This window comes from Apteryx rowi, unplaced genomic scaffold (genome assembly GCF_003343035.1).
Source record: "Apteryx rowi isolate R43461 unplaced genomic scaffold, aptRow1 scaffold_117, whole genome shotgun sequence".
Classification (NCBI taxonomy): domain Eukaryota; kingdom Metazoa; phylum Chordata; class Aves; order Apterygiformes; family Apterygidae; genus Apteryx; species Apteryx rowi.
The window spans coordinates 1,907,039-1,926,367 of record NW_020447386.1 but is presented as its reverse complement, the minus strand read 5'-3'; the positions used below and the strand labels follow the sequence as shown (position 1 = coordinate 1,926,367).

The following is a 19,329-nucleotide window of genomic DNA, read 5'->3' as shown; positions in this document are numbered from 1 at the left end:
CTTAGACAGCAGCTGGCTTATCTTTTCCAGGTTTCCAAAGGGAGAAAGTGAGCTGTTAAATCAGCATTTTAATCAATATACCAATCTTGTTTAAGGCATTCTGCTTGCTACTCATTTAACCTTCAGTTACCAGAGGAAAAAAACAAGTATGCAGCAGCATCATTCTGTACTTCTCCCTCTACCACTTCCTCATGTTTTTATTTTAAGCCATTGAGAAATATTAAAATATCAAGGCACTGGTTCTGCCTCAAGTTTTTCAGTAATTTAGTAACTTATCTTTGAATTGAAAAAATGTCTAGTTCTTAGGTAGACTTCAACTGAACAGGTGAATTTGCCTTTTACAAAAACACCTAAATCATAATGCTAACCTATCACAGTCATTAGAAAAAGAAAACAGACAACTATTTAGGGCTTTTAAAAAGAAATCTATATATATTCTATTGTTATTATTATATTACTTTGCTACACTGTATACATTTCTTTGGTTTGTTTTTTTTTGGTCTCCTCAAAACTTCCTAATTAACACAGTACTTTGCAGATCCTTCTTAAACTGAAAAGTATTAGTCATTAAGTACTGCCAATAACTTCAGCTGCAATGAAAATGCGTAAGGTGAAGCTGAAGTTCTGTAATGTTATCAGATTCTTATCTGATAAAGCATCATTCTCAGGACCTGGAACAACACAGAAAACTAGAATTTGGCTATTTAATGCAAATTTACTCTGAAACGGACAGTTTCATTTTCTGCATTAAGAAAGCTTGGGAAGTCTTTAAACAAAGATTAGTAAGTATATTTCTGTATTCTACATAAGACCAAATGGACCTCCTTCCTTACTTCTTCAAATTAGGATGTTTTTGTTTTTAGAACAAGAGCTAATGATCAACAAAACAGAAATACAGAAAATAAGTTCATTTATAAATTACATACAGCCAAGGAAAACCATAGCAACAATGTATATTTTTCAATTTCACTGCTAAAAATATCAAGTAATTGAGAAATCCAAAATCGCAGGCTATGTACAGAAGAAAGAGACAATAATGTGTTCAGTCCGTCATTACCACCTTACATTTGTTGGTAATTTGCACTGCTAACATGGCACAGGACAGCTTAAGATTACTGCAGTTATTTTAAGTGTATGAATTTTTCAAAATGTAATTACACAGTCCTATGAACATTTAAAGTCAACTTCTTCCCTGACAGTCATACCTCAACAAAATGTTTATTACTTTCTTTTGAACCTAAATAAACCAAGCCTTCTGACTGCCTATATTCGTATAAGCAGAGACTTCATGGCAAACTGAGCAACTGTAGTTTGACATACATTCGATTTAAAGAGAATGCTTCATTTTTATTCACTGCACCTGCACTGCTTGTTCAGCCTCTTCTTGAATGCTCAGAGCCCCTGCGTTAACGCTGGAGTTCCTGCAGGACAGAGTCTCAGTGTCTTGTAGGTATTTCAATTGCTTCTGCTGCTCGTTTCCCTCCTTAAGGACCATTCCCTGATTATGTCATCACACCTACCTGTAGTAAACTGTAGTCTGTACCAACTGTCCCACAGCTTAATTGCAAGCAGAAATTAAAGACAAATACCATCTAAGCAACTAAGAGTCTGTTTCTGTCTCGTATATTACAAAATCAGGAAAAGAGTAAATATATTTCCAAATTTTTTTTTAGTTTTTCCACACCTCTCCTGCAAGATATTTATTTAAATAGACGATAAATGCTGTTAAATAATTAGACCTTCATCCAAAAAAAGCCAAATGCTCTTGTGTAATTTATGCACTTATGTCTGTTTTGTGATCTCTTTTACAAAAAAAAGAGCTAGCGTCACTCTTTTTCGGAGATTTTTGACAGACTCAAAAGTAATTCAAAATAAAGGGCAGCTTTCGATCACCTTTTTATGTGTATGCATAACAAATGTATTCCATAAAGTTATGTCATAACATCTAGTTAGCCCTATGTTCATATCTGTGCAAACGACTAGTACAATTTTCTATATGAAAAGGAGACTAATCCAGCAGCTGAGCAGCAAAACCTTGGAAAATTCTGAAACCTCAGGATACTTGGCAGCACAGACATATTACTTTGTGTAAGAAGAATCCCGATTTGAATCTGATAGGAGATAACCACAGTAGACAAAGACTTTTTTTGTTAATATTTTCAACAAAATATTACCAGCATTCATTCAAAATACTAACTTCAAAGTATAATGGCCAGTTAGAAACAACTAGTGATAGTTCTTTGTTTGTCAAAGAGACTCTGAGTTCCCAAGTCAATTTATTTTAATGTCATATCTGACAAGGATTCATAAGCCCAAGGAAGATTTCTAGAAATTAGTGTGCCTGCTCGGTACCAACAGATCCAAATCCCCTTCACCAGTGACTCGCAAAGCGGAGACACACACAGCTGAATCAATCCTTAAGCATTTCCCTCACATATGACTAGATGCAAAAATAATAAGCACCTTTTTGACATTATCGTGGCTCAGAAAGAACGAATTATCGAACAAGAGAGAGTTTAAGAGAACACAGGTCAATGAGGGCTCTCCTGAGCGAAGGGGTGAGTTACTCTCCTGGAGCTTTTTACCCACTCAAGCTGCTGGGATTGCTCTGCTCTTCCCATGGCAGCTACTCAGACCCCACAGACTGCAGCCTGGTGCAGCATGCAGAAAGCAAAACCAGCTGTAGACTGTCATGGTCAAGCCTCTGCTCCGTATGCACCTGACAGGCTGGCATCAGCATGGGTATGGACCACTAAAGATGTCCAAGGCAGACATCTCTACTTGTGAAGCAGAGCCCCTGCAGAAGTTTTACATGTACACAGGCTGTGGCATCCTCCTTCCCAAACAATAATTGTGACTAATCACGTGTGAAACAGTAGGGACCTGAGGCCTTACTCACCTAGGAGTAGGCAACAGGTCAGATAGCAAATATGAACTATTTTGTGAATAAGTAAAACATTGCAAGTTTAACATTACAATCATTTGTTATAAACATTGTTCATATTACTACAGCACCTAGCAGAGTTATTATCAAACCATATATGCTAGTTTTGAACGAAAGATATATTTAAATGTATGTTAAAATTCATACACTCAGATACATGCCAAAGATTCTAAAGCAAACTTAAAAATCGTAATAGAAAAATTTAATTCCATGAAACTACAGCAACTTTTTCTCTTAAAAATGTACAGAATGACATTTATTAGATATCTTGGATTTCTTTCCAATTCCAAAGAGAAATCTTCATCAGCTAATTATTTAGTTGGTTCGCTATTTTGGAATGATTATGCCACCAGGCTGCTTTTACAACTGTAGCAACAAGAAGATTTGATTTATTAAATCAGGGAATGAAAAGAAGAAATCTGATGGAAAGTTAGGAGAAAAGCTTCATATATTTGCATTATTCATCGATTTACAGTTATTAAATATGAGATAAATTCATTGGAATTGCAGTAGAAATAGATTTGGCACATTGTGTGCATAACTTTTTAAATGGTATACATTAACTGTAACATCCAAATACATATAAGTAAGCATATGACAGTGCTATAGCTATAGTGGGGACTGTAGCTATAAATTTGCTGGTACAGCTTCATTTAAAAACTATACAACAATGTTGCCCTGATATCTTTCTAATAAAAAGTTTTAATGGAAAAATATTAACAAATAAAAACAGAAGTCAAATATGAGAGTACATTCAACTGCAGAGCCAAGCATACACACTGCCAAATATGTAAAAGATCCAACCTTATATGTATCAAAATGTTAAGCTTCTACAGATGCTAGTGAGACAGTTAGTGTGTTGATACTTGTATGGCTGGCTCCCACTATTGCATGATGGGTTTGCTCAGCTCTGCAGTAAAACACACTTCATATTTGACTGTTGGTTTGACTCTTTTGCAGTAACAAAGTGACTGCAGTGTCACTTGCAGTAGCAGCTGTGAAAATTTTAATTATTTGATTACTTTACAGACTTTATACCACTTCTGGGCAAATTCTTACCCAAAGAAATATAGGGACCTTATTTGGGGCTGTAAGAATTGTAGGACAAGGAATATACTCTCTCTTATGTAGAGTTCAGGAAAAGAAAACAGGACACAATCCAAATAAAATGATGAAGTTTACAACAATATTCAGTTATTTTTCATTAGATATGTTGTAAATCCTCTGTATTTTTTTCTAGACACTAATAGCACTTGTTCAATTACAACAAACCATTTGGTTCTTTCTTGCCTAATGAATTGAAGTAAGAGCTGTGGAAAAAAAAAAAAGCCAAGTAGAAGGGAAATTCAGAGTTCTGGTGTGGAGAAACCATCTGAACAAATTTTAGAGTCTAATTTTATTATGCAGATAATTACCAATTAAGTCTTGCAACAGAGTATAGAATTTGGAATTATCCTGAAAGTGCAAAATGCAGAAATTAATCAACTTATTAATCAACTTAATCAATGTATTCTGCAGAGTAATGTATGTAATAAATTTCATTCTTGAAGCTTTTAAACCTTTATTGCAAAATACTGGAAATTAAAAATGGGAAACACATACTCCCAAAGTATTCTCTAAAAAAGAGCCATTCTTAGAACACTGTTTTTATACGACAGTTTACACCATTTTGTGCAGCCTAGGATTTTGGGGAACATTGTAATAAACTATTAGCTTCCTGTATTCACATAGTAATCAAAATTATATGGATTATAAAAGGAAAAATAGACAAATCAATACTTGCAGGAAAAGCATCAATACAGCCTTATACTTTTTCTCAAATTGTTAGTAGGACGGGGACAGCAAAAGATGAAGGTAAATGAAGTTGTTGTTTTTTTTTTTTAAGTAGCCTGTGCTTGACTGTAAGTACTGATAGCTTTGTTATTTGAAAATATTTACATGAACATTCTATATTTTGAAGCAAAAGAAAGAACACAGAATTTATCATGTAAAATTGCAGATATTTGTTTACCACACATTGATAAAATGTGCCATTTCAAAGTCCTGAAAACAGAATTAGGTCATCTCAACTAAGCCAGATGAATTTTTTTTTATTAAAATCAAAATTCACTGTCTGGATGCTACTTTAATGTAGCTTCTTCAGGATCACAAAGCTATGGAGAAGTAAACAGAATGCTAGAAGTACCCTCCTAGCTCTATCTTGCAACATAGTTTATAGTATCTGATTTATTTAATATTTTTAAATATTAGAGATCAATAGACATTGCTAAACATTTCATCCAGAGTCCAACAGCAACACTAAAAAAAGAAAAAGTAAGCTTTCAGCCCACAACAAAGATTTCAAGATTGGGTCTTGTAACTGTAAAAGTTGTCAGTATAAAAAAAATACATTCCATATTTCTGTGCCTGAATAATTTGCTTGGGGAAAAAAAAACAACCTCTCTAATGCTTTGCTTTTATATATTTAGCTACAGAAAATACTTTTTTAAAAGGAAGTCAAAATAAAACTAGGTAAGTAAATATTTTGTACACAGTAAAAAAGCACACACATAGATCAGTAAAACAGAAGCAGTTACACTTCAGTATAACATGCCCACTTACTAACTGAGCCTAAGTAATATGAAGTTACATAGGCAAGGGAAGGGTAAGGTAAAGTGCTACTATTCTGGTGGGATATTAATTTAAACAGGGATCTAGATATTTTACTGTTACAGAGGATTCTCGTTCAGTACCATTTTAACACAATTTCTTCTCCTTCAGAATGCAATTCAGCGACCTTCTCTTTTATTGTTCTTTTTTTTTGCCTAACCACAGGAAAGAGGAACTGAAGACTCCTAGTACTGATTACAGTTTTTATTACCGCAGTAGGGCGGAAGCCTAAACTGTGGAGTTCCTTTGCTTTCATCTGGGTCAGAGTCAAGAATACTAACAGAAATTTCAAACAGAACGCCTTCATTTGGAAGACTGGGTACTGCAGTCCCGGAAGATACAAAATCCATGAAAGTTTCCAAGCAATTGACTCAGGCACAATTGCTTAACTAAAAAGAAATCTTCAATCTAAAGGAATTTTAAACAGAAGCACAACTGAAGATATTACTTCTGACATTGGTTCTTCAAAGCTGTACTATGATACTACTACAGTCAATTTCTTATTATAAGGATAGAATTAAATGAGTTTTCAACACCTTTGACAAGAAACTATTGCAAGGAAACAAAACCTCCTTGCAACTTAGAGAGAGCAGTAGAGGGAAACAGAAAAAGGGAATAGTCTGTGCGCAGTATCAGGAGGTATGCTTACACACGGCTGAAGTGCTAGCTAAATGTAGTGCATCTTATTTTGAATAGTTTTATGAATTAACAAGTCTGTTTTAACAAATATGAAGTCCTTCGAATTTCTTCGCAACCCACTCTCAATGAAGTGCACTGAAATCATTCCAAGGCCAATGGACAAAAGCAGGCTGCCAACGATAAACCCATGATGCAAGATGTTTGCAGCAGTTGCCACAAAGCACCACCACCCAAAGCAGAGGAATACAAGATCCAGGCCTGATCAAAACCCAACATCAGAATATCCTCAATAGTAAGAAAGGAGTTGAAAACACTCCTGGTGGGCTCTGTTCTGCATTCTGGTAGGGCAGAAAGATATCTTTCAAAGAGGCAGGCATCAAAATGACAGGCTGATGTTAAAAACATGCTTTGAAAATGCAACCCCTCATTTTACTGAAATGCAACAATCTCTTATACAGAGAAAACTAAGCAGAATATACTAGTCTACAAGGAATTGCCTTTAAAACTCACTGTAAGTAGCATTGGCTTAATAGCGGTGAGATAAATTTAACCCCATATAACCGAGCTGAGTGTTCAATGGAAGGCCATTATCCCACTGCCATTGAGGGAGATTTCGTATCTAGTTCATCTAGCCAAAACGATTCGCTGCCTGTCATGTCCAGAACATGGTTTATACAGATTGAGTTAAACAAGACACCCTCCCGTATGAAAACCTTATACCACCACGTTTGGTAGCCAGGGACAAGTTAGAATGCAAATGGGTGTCAAAGCAGGCCCAGAAAGGTGCCAGAGTCATGAATGGAAGGCAGGCACTCTCGGGGCTCTCAGGCATTCGGATTACAGTTGAAGAAAGCTTTGTTGCAGGAAAAGGCAGCAAAAAGGATAATGCAAAACACGACACCATGCTGCAACAATTCCTGAAAGAAGAATTATAAAAAAGCTAGGGCAAACACTTAGTCCTGTCCTGTCCTAATGCAGCATATAGTACACAAAATAAGGAATTCCCCCAGTTCATGCTGTAATGAGATACAGTCTGCATGGCAAACACCACTTAAAAGGCAGATAAAGGCCTTCTGCTTAGACTGTAATTTTTTTACTTCCACTTGACTAGCATACTTTTCCATATTCCATTTTTCAGTAAACAGTTAAGGACAGCAAATGCTTAAATCAAAGTAAGACACCATAAAAAGTTTTGCGCTTCAATTTAAATTTCCAGAGTGCAGAGCAAGTGAAGAGGACAGAAGTATTGAGAAGTACGAACCCTCTACTCTTTTCTCCTAGACATTTACAATGGCTATAGCAAAGAACAGAACTGATATTTCACACTGGGACAAAAGCAAGATTAGTAAATATTATTTTTGTTTGTTTGCACTAGATCACAACCACTTTGTAGAAGGGTATGCTACAATATGCTTGAAGAAAAAACAATCAGAAAATTTCTTTTAACTCTGAAAATATTTCTCTATCATGAAATTATCTTTCAAAATACAATGGTTTCATTTTTCAGAAATGGAAAGTACTTTTGACGGCATGATTATAAAAAATGTCTACATATTTTTCTTTTTGTAATAATCAATCCAGCAAAAATTTGTAAATGAAAAACCTTCGAAGATACTAGAGAGCAAAAAAACACAAGAAAAAGAATATCCTTTAAAGCGTTACCCAGTAACAACACTACCACTACAAGTGCAGAATGTTTTTTTTTAAACTTACCTCTCCTCCATTAACATACTCCATCACAAAACACAAACGATCCTTTGTCTGGAAGGAATATTTCAAGGACTTGCAAAGAAAACAGCAAAACCAAATCAATTATCATCATGTATCAACCTGATTTCTTGCAGTTAAACTGTAACAAACTTAATTTTATCCTGTTAAACAAACAATTCCGACTTCCTAAAAGTTCTCATCATCCTTAATTATTCTAACTGAAGTTTGAGGAGAAATTACACAAAAATCTCCACATCTTGCTCATTTCTACAAAGTGTTCATTAATATCAAAATAGCATGTTTATTATAACAAAACACTAAATTGCTATTAAAATACACAATTCTGTACTCCATTTCTGCCTTACTCCCACACGTACCAGATATCCTCACTGATTATTTTAATATTTTACGATGTCAACATCCACAACGCCCATGTAGAGAGAGATTACCACACCACCTTCTTTCTTTCTCTCCAGTAAAATCTTACAAGTGATCTTCACCTCTGGCCTGCTTTCACTTCCAAAGCGAGGACTCTCTATTTTAAAGTACTATGCAACATTGAAAGCAGTAAGTGGCAAATGAATATATTTATTGATGTATAATTTTAAAATTATAACAGACGCTATTATCTTAACTAAATTTTTTAATGTATCAAGGTTTGTCTGACTGCACTTGGAAAAAATGATACCAGTGAAAACCTGCTGATGCAGATTCGGCCTCAACAGATGAAATGCAGTAGAACTACACTTAAAATCATAAGGATACACATGACTTAAATACTGTATGYCTTTAAAATATTTTTAAAATAAAATTAGAAAGATATAAAGATGTAGCTGCAGTGGCATTCTTACATGACCAGATTAGAATTATGCATATTCTTGCTTATCTTTATACTCTAATACTTCAGAAACTTCTAGAAATCTCATTTTTCTTGACTGAATTTCCAAGAATATCTTGGTCAAACAACAATGTCAATACATTATACGTGCCCTACTTTCTGAAGAGTTCATTTATAACTTTATATATCAAGACCAGTTTTCACATTATACCTTGTTTAATACAGAAAAATATCTTTTTTCCCTATCTTAAAATGACAAGGTGTTAATTATCTTTTGAAATCAATGCAAATATTTTCTGATGCATTCTTGAAGGAGAAGAATGAGAATTCCTTCTACAGAAGGAAGTCAGTTTTAAAATTAAAATTATCAAACATAATTTGCCATGAATCTCAAAATTCTCATCTTCTTTTCAATATTTTGCTTCCTATAAAATAATATTATCTCTATAAAGACACAAATATTGAAGCAGTAGTGTATGAGTTTTGTGTCTCCATGCATTCCTTATGCTGAACGAATAGTTATTTTATGTTATTCAATTCTTACTAGTTTTAAATTTTATTTGTAAAAAAAACTTCCTTGACAACTATGTGAAATCCATAACTTAGTAAAAAACAGTGCTCATATACAAAGAAAGTCACAAAAATTGCACAACCGTTACATTCCACAATTAAACAGATTTGTTTTCAGTACAGTTAAGCTTTACAAAATAAAGGATACTTTATTTCTGAAATGTACTCTTAAATACATATTCTAATAAAAGGTATCATAAACACAGGATATCTATTGCTTGTTTACAGATCATGACAAGAAAGACTTCAACATCTGTTTGTAAAATAGGGTCATAATGGAATATCCATCATGTTGAAAATTACCTGTTACAATGTACTTCAAATTAATTCCTAATACTTACTGTTAAAAAAGGGTGTCTGGTGTTTTTCAATACTCTGCTTTCTGTAAGAGTATGAGCCACTTCATCCTAAGAAATAAAGAGTACAAGGAACAAGTCTGAATTAAGACAAAAAATTGTATTTAATTAGTTATGATGATGATTACATTATGACTATTATTTGTTATATGATTCAATACTTCAAAAAAGAGCAAGGGACACTATAGATTTGTAAAATGAATGAACCTGTTCACTTTAGCAAAATATGAAAAGAAACAAAAAGCTCAAGTATTCATGTGTTTTGAAAAAGAGCTTTTAAAGTAATTAAAGTTATTTGGCAAAATACAATTTAACATATTGCATTTAATTTTCTTAAAAAACAAACAAACAAAAAAACTTTAATTATTATACCCAACACAGGGCAGGAAGAAATAATTACGAATCTGATGGTTTAAAAATATAATCATCAGAACCTTGCAGTTCTGATATGAAGCATCTAAATAATATATAGAGAGAGAGAAAATAAATTTGCAAGAAATGTACAAAGATAGTAACTGAAGGCAACTACATAACAGAGTCTAACATAGCCTAATATTAAGTAATGCTAGAGGCTTGTTTTGTTTCCAAAACAATTTAGTCAAAGTAAGAGTGGCAATACAAAAATCACCCCTCAACTTTCTGCACTCTCCTAAAAAAAAAAAAAAGCCCACCAGAGTGGTGCTTCTCAGACAGGATCTGTACTCCTCCTTGGGGATGCAGACCTTATCCAGGGAGCGAGGCTGCAGGATCCCCTTTCCCTTTTTCAACTAAGTATTAGAAGTGGGGCAATTTGGCGAGGGGTAGCCATCCTCTCCTGTGGTTGAATCGACATGATGGGGACCACAGCGGGTCCCAGGCCAAAGGGAAAGAAACTCCTTCAGTCCTTCTCAGAGCCGGTGGCTGTCGATGCAGGTGTTGGACCCACGCGGGTTTCCTGGCAGCTTCCCTCTCCCTCAGGAGCTCCCCTGGGGCACAGGACACCCTGTCACTGTCCCCTCGGGCGCTGCTAACCATTACACTAAATTGAAGACTAGCCTAGTGTGACTCAAATGGCAACATTAATCCTATATAAGGAAATATATTTAGTCAGAATGTACTTTAATATTGGTATAAATAATACCAATATGACATTACTGAACTGCACATGCCTATCAGACCATGCTATGAAGATAAGGTATTATTAAACTACAAAGTAAACACAGATGTCATGAGTTTTAAATTACACTTTAAAAATTGTCAAAATAGGAAGATAAAAAATAACAACAGAATTAGTAGTAATAAATTATGATGCCATTTAGCTGAATAGCAGTGCAACACCGAGTGTATACTACAACCACATACTGGAAGAAAAACAAAAAACAGTTCAGTGAGAAATGTCTAGATTTTCCAGCATATTTTTTAGAAGTTTTTCATATAAAGAATGGTGATATGAAGCAACTTTCTAAGCTGTATCCTAGGCTTTGTGAATATGCTTCTCATCTTGCGGGGGGGGGGGAACCAACCAAAAACATGAATGTAAATTTACTGTATTTATTGCCATGTATGAACAAATGCAAAAGGGTTTTCCCTCTCTGTTGCCTCAGCACACAGCTATTTTCCTGAAGGTTTTTTAACAGACAGATGAACAACCGTCAATGGGGCAGAAGGAACTGGAGGAAGGGCTGGCTGAGGAGACGCGGCAATCAGAAACGGKGTCCTGCGGTGTGCTGAGGGCGGCAGTGGGAGCTTTAACCGGAGGGAGCAGGCAGCGTAGAGAGCACAGCCAGGGCTGCAGGGAGCCACCTCCACTCCACTACTGCTATCTCTCATCTCGGGCCCCTGCCTAAGAGGAAGCTGCTCATCTCCGCGGCAGCTGGCAGCCTCCGCACCCTTAGTCTGCCCTTTGCAGCTACCTTGCTAGGCATCCTTCCCCAGGGCATATTCTGGATGGGATCCTCAGACTAGGAAGGAAAAGGAAAAAGGCAGGGGACGGCATCAGAAAAAAGCCTCAGCTCCATGGGACCAGAAAAGAATGTTTCTAGCCTGACAAAAATAAATCTTAACACAATGTGAACTTTAATTTACTTTTTTATTCTTAGATTTTTTTCTATTCCATTAACTTCATAAAACTTCTCAACACTTCCCCAAAGCTTAAATATCTGTTTTTGTTCACATCCCTAGAAACCTCAGGTACCACTGGCATTTTCTGCCAGCCAAACAATAATCCATTTCCATATTGCTACTGAAAAGAGACAGAATCCAAAATCCCAAATTATTAGGAACAGGAAGGCAAGAGGGAGCCCTGTGTTAAAGCTCTTTTTTACTCTGAAAACTGGACCTGCTAAGTCTTCACCCAACAAAATGACTCTAAGGCCATCAGGCTTCAACAAAAAGAGCCACAATAAATTACAAAATGTATCTGTTAATTAAGGAGTTACTGAAAATGTACAAACTTTAACATTCATATAGCAAAACTAAATAAAGTACTTCATCTAGGATTGGAGTAAGTTTGTTACAGTCTGTAACAAACAGTGGCTTTGTGAAAACAAATTCAACAGACTTGCCACCTATTTTTACTCTGCTCTTCAGTGATCTAATTTAGTCTACAAAACGTCTTCAACTGGTGATATAGAAAAAAGAGTTTATGCTCAGATTCAGGCTGCAGGCCAAAAAAGTAGGGAGATCAGTGCAATATTTGTAAACTCCCAACAATTTATAATGTCCAAAATTTAAAAAAAAAAATTTAAACAGGAAATGTAATTTAGTTAGATGTTGGCTCAATTTCTGGAAATGTCAACTCCAAAAGCTTCCATTATATGTTAATGACCTGAATACAGAATTACGAACTTACCTATGAGGAAACTTAATACACACATGCATAGCATTGTACTGTATCCTTTTAGAGATTTTTTACACTATGATAATTGTTGTTTTAATTCTTATTTCACTTTACTTCTACTTTTAAAATATGGTACAACTTTCAAAACTATTAAAGCACAAGCTAAGGATTTACACTTTTTCACTAGTTTTACTGTAGGGCACTTTTTGTTTGTTTTCAAAAACAAAACATTGATCTGCTACTGACTTTATTGCTCTTAATGAAGACACAATGAGACAATATTGACTGTTTTTGGAAATCTCACTCTTTAGAAGTTATCATTTGAGTAAATCTTCAGCCTAGGTAAACTGCTATTATCCTTATCGTAAAACAGGGATCCTATCATTTCTCCATATGAATCATGAAGTTTAGATCAAAATCAAGTAGAAAAAGCAACACTTCAATTCACATGCAGAATTTAGATCCATTACTTTTTACCAGGAGAGCAGTTAAAATCTAATCATTTTCACAGATACAAGGCTTTTGTTTATAACCTCAGTGGCTGGCAATGGCCAGTTTTTCTGGCATTGTCCCAAAGTTTGTAATACTGGTAGTAGTTTCCTGACAAGTCAAATTTTAGTCTGTCATGAAAACTTAGGATTAATAGATTTAGTCTGAACTGGGCAGATGCTATACAATCTTCTATATACAGTTGCCAATGCACCACATTCCTGTCTCATATTGTACTTACTATTACAGACGGGACTTTCTCTAGTGAGTATTATATCGCACTATAAGCTGAGCAGGTACTGCAGATCTATTCTATCTGTGACATGATTGCTAACACTGTTCTTCAGAGTTAAATGTTATTTATAAATCCCCATGGCACACAGTTGCACACAAACTGGGCGAGCCAGCTAAGCCAACTGTTCAGGCTAAAGTTAACTTTTGTTTTCGGTTTTGGGAGGAGTGGAAAACTGGTACTTGGTGGCTACAAGGGAAAAATATGATCGCTTCATTTGTGAAGACCCACGTAGAGTCTATTTTTTATTCCTTCATCAATTTCTTATCAACATACAACCCTACTATGGAAAACTTAAAAGAACTCCTTTCAAAAACGAATTACAGTTCTAAGGAAGCCAAATTCAGAAGAATGAGATGCTCCATTTTTCATCATAGGATGAAAGGTTTGTTTCCTCAGACACTGAATCTTCTTGTTAGTCGAAGGAAACACAAACAGGCACAAAAACAGACCCTGGTCTGCTTCAGTGAGTGCTAGGTTATGTCCAATATATAACTGAACTATTTGCGGTTTTCAGGTAGACAGATCAACAAAGAGTTGCATCCCTCTCATCAGAATTTCTCTGGCTTTCTAAATAGTTTAATCAACAGCAATTTTTGCTAAACAGAGAAAGACAAAGTTAGTCAGTTAAGAAACAGTTTTAACTTTTTAACTACTGATACTGTAGTAGCCATCAATGTAAAAAAAAAAAAAAGAGAGAGAGAATTAAAATATGACTTTTTTTGTTTTACTGATATAAAGAAATGGGCTGAAATACTCATGACAATGTTCAAAAGGGCTTGAAAGGTACAAAAGAGCAGAGGCAGAACAGGAACTCACAGAAGTTAGATGTAAGGATCCCCTAAGTAACCTCCAAATGCTGTGGGTGAGCAGAGCACTGGGGAAAGGTGTTCATGTTGGAGACAGAAATGCATCATGCTGCACCATACAGACTCTGAGGCCCATATGGTAACCTCAAGAGCTTGCTGTAATTTAGAAAGGCTTTCAAGACAGGCCACTGAGATGCTCGCTTTTGTTCAGACTCAGGAGAACACAGAAGAGGCGATACCCTAGCTTCTTCCCATTTCTCCTGATTACCAAGAAGAAAAGGGCCCTCTCTGCTGTGGTTAGTCCAAACCATACACATCGACTGGCCTGCCAGCACATGTGGGCTGGCTGCTAAGGGCAAGCAGAACTCACAGGCCCACCTCTTCTCCACTGAAGACACGCATTTAGGTCTCTCCACTCCACACAAGCTGATTTTCATGAAGTTCAAAAGGAATGCAATTATCTTTGAGGTCACTATTCCTCTATCAAATTTAATTGAAATTGGTCAACAGATTCAAAAGTTATTAGAAGGTCAGTGACAGACAGATAAATATATAGACTGCACAACTCCTTGGTTGGAAAAACATGAAGGATATTTTAAAATAAAATATATATAATCCAAGACAGTTGCTATTCACATTCAGTTTTTAGGAATACTGGTATTGTTAGTCCCAATTCAAAAAATCTTGAGTCAGACCCATAACCCTCAAAAATCTCCTTACTTAATAATTGAGATTACTTTTAATTGCATCATGCTGGTAGAAAATGTAGGGGGTTTGCTTTCAATTTCTTCTGTGCAAATGGGATTTGGAACTTGAGAATTCCAGGAACAAAACTCAGAGTAAATGATCTTCAAGTTTAAATTGCATAAAATTGTGATTATGCATAAGAGTTAATAATGCTGACCTAACCAACTTTACGTGACTGGACAGTGTCAGTTTAATATCATCTCTTCAGATATCAACTTCAGACTTTTCTTGTTCCTCACAAACTGAAAAAATGAAAATGCTATTCCTATGAATAGCTACTTAATCTAATATAACAGGAACAGAGCATAAGCCTATGAAACTAATTGTATTTATCTGAACAGACTTGCAGTTCACTTAGAAAAAAAAATTTAARTAATATACCCTACAATGCACTTTTACTTGTTTTAAACTTGGATTGTACTATCTTCGCTCACAGCAAACTCTCTCAACACTTTAGCACACTCCAGATTTTAAGCCAGTGGAAGGCACGCAAAATGTGTACACATAAAGAATGCTTCATACTCTTGTTTTCTGAAGATACACACACATTTCTATAGAAATTCAGTTACCACCAAAAACCAGACACATCTCATGTATTAGGTATTGATTATGCCATTGAAAATTTTGACACAATATTATAACTATACCCTTCCTTACCTTCGCAATAATGACTTCTTTTTTCAAAATCTTCATAGCGTAGTATTTCCCACTAGCCTTCTCTCGGACCAGAATAACTTTGCCAAACGTGCCTTTGCCGAGTAGCTTTAAATAGTCAAAATCACTCATTGTCTATATGGAGAAAAGAACAAGGATTAGCAAGACTTACGGTATGCAGTTCCAGTATGCACACAAATTTGTCTGCATACGACCAAATGGTATTATCAATATAAAGGCAAGAACAATTTAGACAAATAGGTAAACTTGCCTAAGTTGCCCTTGCCTACAGTATTTAATAACTTAAATAGGTATTAAGTTCATAATAGTGAACTGTATCCTTGAACCACAAGTATTGTTCAATACTATTATTATAGTTCTCTGAATTACTGTACAGTATACTACACAGACAGGCTTATTTTTAGAAAGCACATACAGAAGAAATTTTTAGCCTATACCAGTATTTCATGACCTCTCCATTTCTAAGAGAGCCTGTCAACTCCTGCACTGAAAATCTATTAATCCACCACATTTTTAACACCAACCACTGTACTGATGGCTTTTTTGAATCATACATGATCCTCACCAGAATACTATACCAGTAAAACATCACAATAGTCTGTTATTTTGCATTAGAAGATAACTTTTAAAAATTTTTGAGTACAGATTACTGTTACATGGTTTTTACATTGATCCATCTGGCTCCAAAAAGGAGAAGGGGGCACATTTTAGTCTTTCATGTAACTCAATTACAGAGACCTTTCAAGTATCCACTGTTGCTCTAGCTTTGCAGGGTAAACACACCACCAACATGCATCCAAGAGCTGGTTTCACACATGAGCCACTTTGAGTCAAGTAGGCTGATCAGCTCAAGTGGAGCGCTGCACACAGAAAGGATATGACCAGGCCATTTCAGATCCAAAGGCAGTTTAGCCACTTTCATGAGCACAAAGCTTGAGTCAATAATCAGCTTAGTTCTGCAAGTTTATTTCACAGCTAGCTCAGGAGTATCTAACCCTACAGTCTATGCATTAGATGCAGAGATCAGGGTAGAAAATCTGCTTGACACACTGTGAAGCATAAAACAGTGGCAACAGAGTAGCTCTTCACAGGTCACCTTGGATTGACAGCAGGGTTTATTTTGCCAGCTCAGGGCCACTAGCTTGCTTCCACCATGTGTTTCCACAGCACATCTTTCAGCATGCTGTTATTAGCTGGGGTGCAGCACCACATCAACACATCCAGCCAGCTCAGGCATCCAGATACCTCGACCTTTAAGGAGTGCCATGCAAAGAGATCGGAGCTGCTGAATCCTTCAGGCCTTGAACTGATTATCATTCTATACTATCTCAAATTATCTTTAGATAAAAGGTACAAATAAATTGACAGAAATGTGAGTAACAACTGAACAGGTACCAACTTAAAACCCATACAGAATATTCCACTTCAGAAGCTGTCTCTCTTTCGATATTGAAAAATTTGTGTAAAAAGGGCTTTAAAAACCATATATTTCAGGAAATCCAGGGAGATTTTACTCAGAGAAGAGCATTTATAAGCTCTAAAAGACAACACCATCCCCTAAATGCAGTGTTCCTCTTGGAGAAGCAGGTATTTCTCATTCTTACTTTGCTTGAGCAGAAAAGTAGTCTCAATGGAGTTTTCTAGTTCCAACACGTTTTCTTATCAAGTTTTGTTTGTTCATGTTTCATGTACATTAGATGCATCTGTATTGCCCTCTAGGTAAAAAAGTGAAAAGTTTACCTTTATGGATATTAAAAATACAATGTATTCAATACAAATACAGTTGGTCGATTTTTAACAGCTCAACATATCTCAAATAGTAACTTACATGGATAGGAGGCAGCAAAATAAAAGGAAAAGAAGATCTGCTTCCCAATCCCCCTAAAATAACTTCACTGGAGATAAGGTATATTTGGTTGAGAGCCAGATAAACACAGGCCCTAGACTTGCGTCTTTTAATGCTTATGTTAGTATCTCTGTGCATTCCATAAGCCTTACTGTTGATCAAATAATCATCTCCTTCTCTAAGCAAAGCAAATTCTTATTCTGCTCGGCATCCCAGGAGCTGCACAAGAGCATTTCAGGTGATTTTCTGAAGAAAGCCTTGTCTTTTAGAAAGGAGTAATTAAAAGCACAACTGCACGGACATATAACTTTGGAAGTTAATGTACAAAATATATACCTTGAATACTCAGTCTCTAACCTCTAGGGCTTCCAGTGATGGAAACGGAAGCTGGGATTCCAACTTGAAAAAAGATCTAATGATCACTCAGTCACAGTCGTTGCCACCATAGATGATTATACCACAAGCCCTTTCACAAGTTTAGTAAGCATCCTTTAAGTGCAGCGTGATCCTGATTCTTCTTGATTTTTTTCTCTGTTATTCTGTGAAGTGGGAGCCTATTCTGGAAACTCTCACTCTCAGACTCTGGGCCTTTCTCCAGCAGTCTCTCTGTATGCTCATTGATTCCTAGTACAGTACTGACCTGTAGTATAAACTACCCTCCTCTTCTTTCTCAGGGAATAATGCACCTCAAAACATTCATAAACAGTAATTATACACCCTCTGAGTCTCAGTTTGCTATGTTAGACATCTTTAATACTGTTGTGTGAAGGCAAGAGAATTTGCCTTTTCTTTCATCTTCCTAGCCTGCACTAGCTGCAGGCTGAGGCAGTGCTTTTGAACACTACCCTTCCAGATAAACTTTTATTTGTCTTCCACAATGGAATTAATATTTTCTTCATCCCTAGTAGAAACGCCTCTAATAGTACCTATGTATCTCACACATTCCAGTAGTACAGAGCTACTGGACACGTCTTCAGGGAGGCAATCACAAATTGCACAACCAAATATATTCACTCTTGGGAGAGAGAATAAATGGCAAAATTTATTTTTGAAATTATTCATTCCCCTAAGTTCAAGTGCATGAGACTGTTGCTGTGAATCTAAGGTTCCTGTGTTCAGGTCCTTTGTCAAACCGTAAAAATAATTTATGTGATTGCTCACTCTTGAGTCAATTTGAAATCTGCTCACATAAAGGTTAGAATTAAAGTTTCACCAACCACAATAATGCTGTAATACCTTAGATTTTAAGTGCTCAATCTGCAACTTAAAACCTCTTCGGCTGTAAAAAGTTTTCAACAGACTACTTAAGGTAGCATCTGCATACCTGCATGTTTCAAAGCTTTATTAATGAGAAAACACTTAGCACATGCCAGTTTTCTAGCTAAATCAACAGGAAATGATTTCTTTCCCCTCCATCTGATGGATGATTGGTAGCCTCTGAGCAAACTGACCTTGGAGAATTTCATTCTTTGCTCACACTTAAACATACCATGACAATTTGCACTGTTTGACAGATCTGGTTTTGCTGACAAATACACCTCACATCAGGAAGAACAAAACTGCACTTATCCCAGTAAGAAATATGGGCAAGAGGGCTGTCAGAGGCTCAATATACTTATTACCTTAAGCAAATCCACACAAGTGAGTGTAAAGTTGAAATTAAATGATTGATTTTTCCAAAACTAGTATAATACAATAGAGCTGCACAAAACTACAATACCAGGTGAGTACAAATGTAGTTCTATTATTAACACATGTATAGTCTTATTATTAATACAAGAAGCTCATAGCTTATTCAGCATAAATTATTAGTGATTACCAAACAAAGAGTTATGAAGGTTTTTTCTGCCAAAATGAAACTGCTCATAATAGTGAATTCTAGGGGTGTAGATTATGGACAAATTTTAGAACTAGAGATAAGCACTGCTCAAGCTCAGGAGAAGTATG

The 19,329-nt window shown here is 35.8% G+C and overlaps 1 protein-coding gene across 11 annotated transcripts in view; it reads right to left on the bottom strand.

The window, feature by feature from the left end:
• AKT3 (AKT serine/threonine kinase 3) overlaps nt 1-19,329 on the bottom strand; it is a 153,996-nt gene that overhangs the window by 43,882 nt on the left and 90,785 nt on the right. For all 11 annotated transcript variants that reach the window (XM_026082009.1, XM_026082001.1, XM_026082068.1 and 8 more), the window contains 3 exons: nt 15,519-15,650; nt 9,692-9,757; nt 7,946-8,014 (listed from right to left, as the gene is read on the bottom strand). In XM_026082009.1, coding sequence (XP_025937794.1) covers nt 7,946-8,014; nt 9,692-9,757; nt 15,519-15,650 — 267 coding nt within the window. The remainder of the gene's footprint in view (nt 1-7,945; nt 8,015-9,691; nt 9,758-15,518; nt 15,651-19,329) is intronic.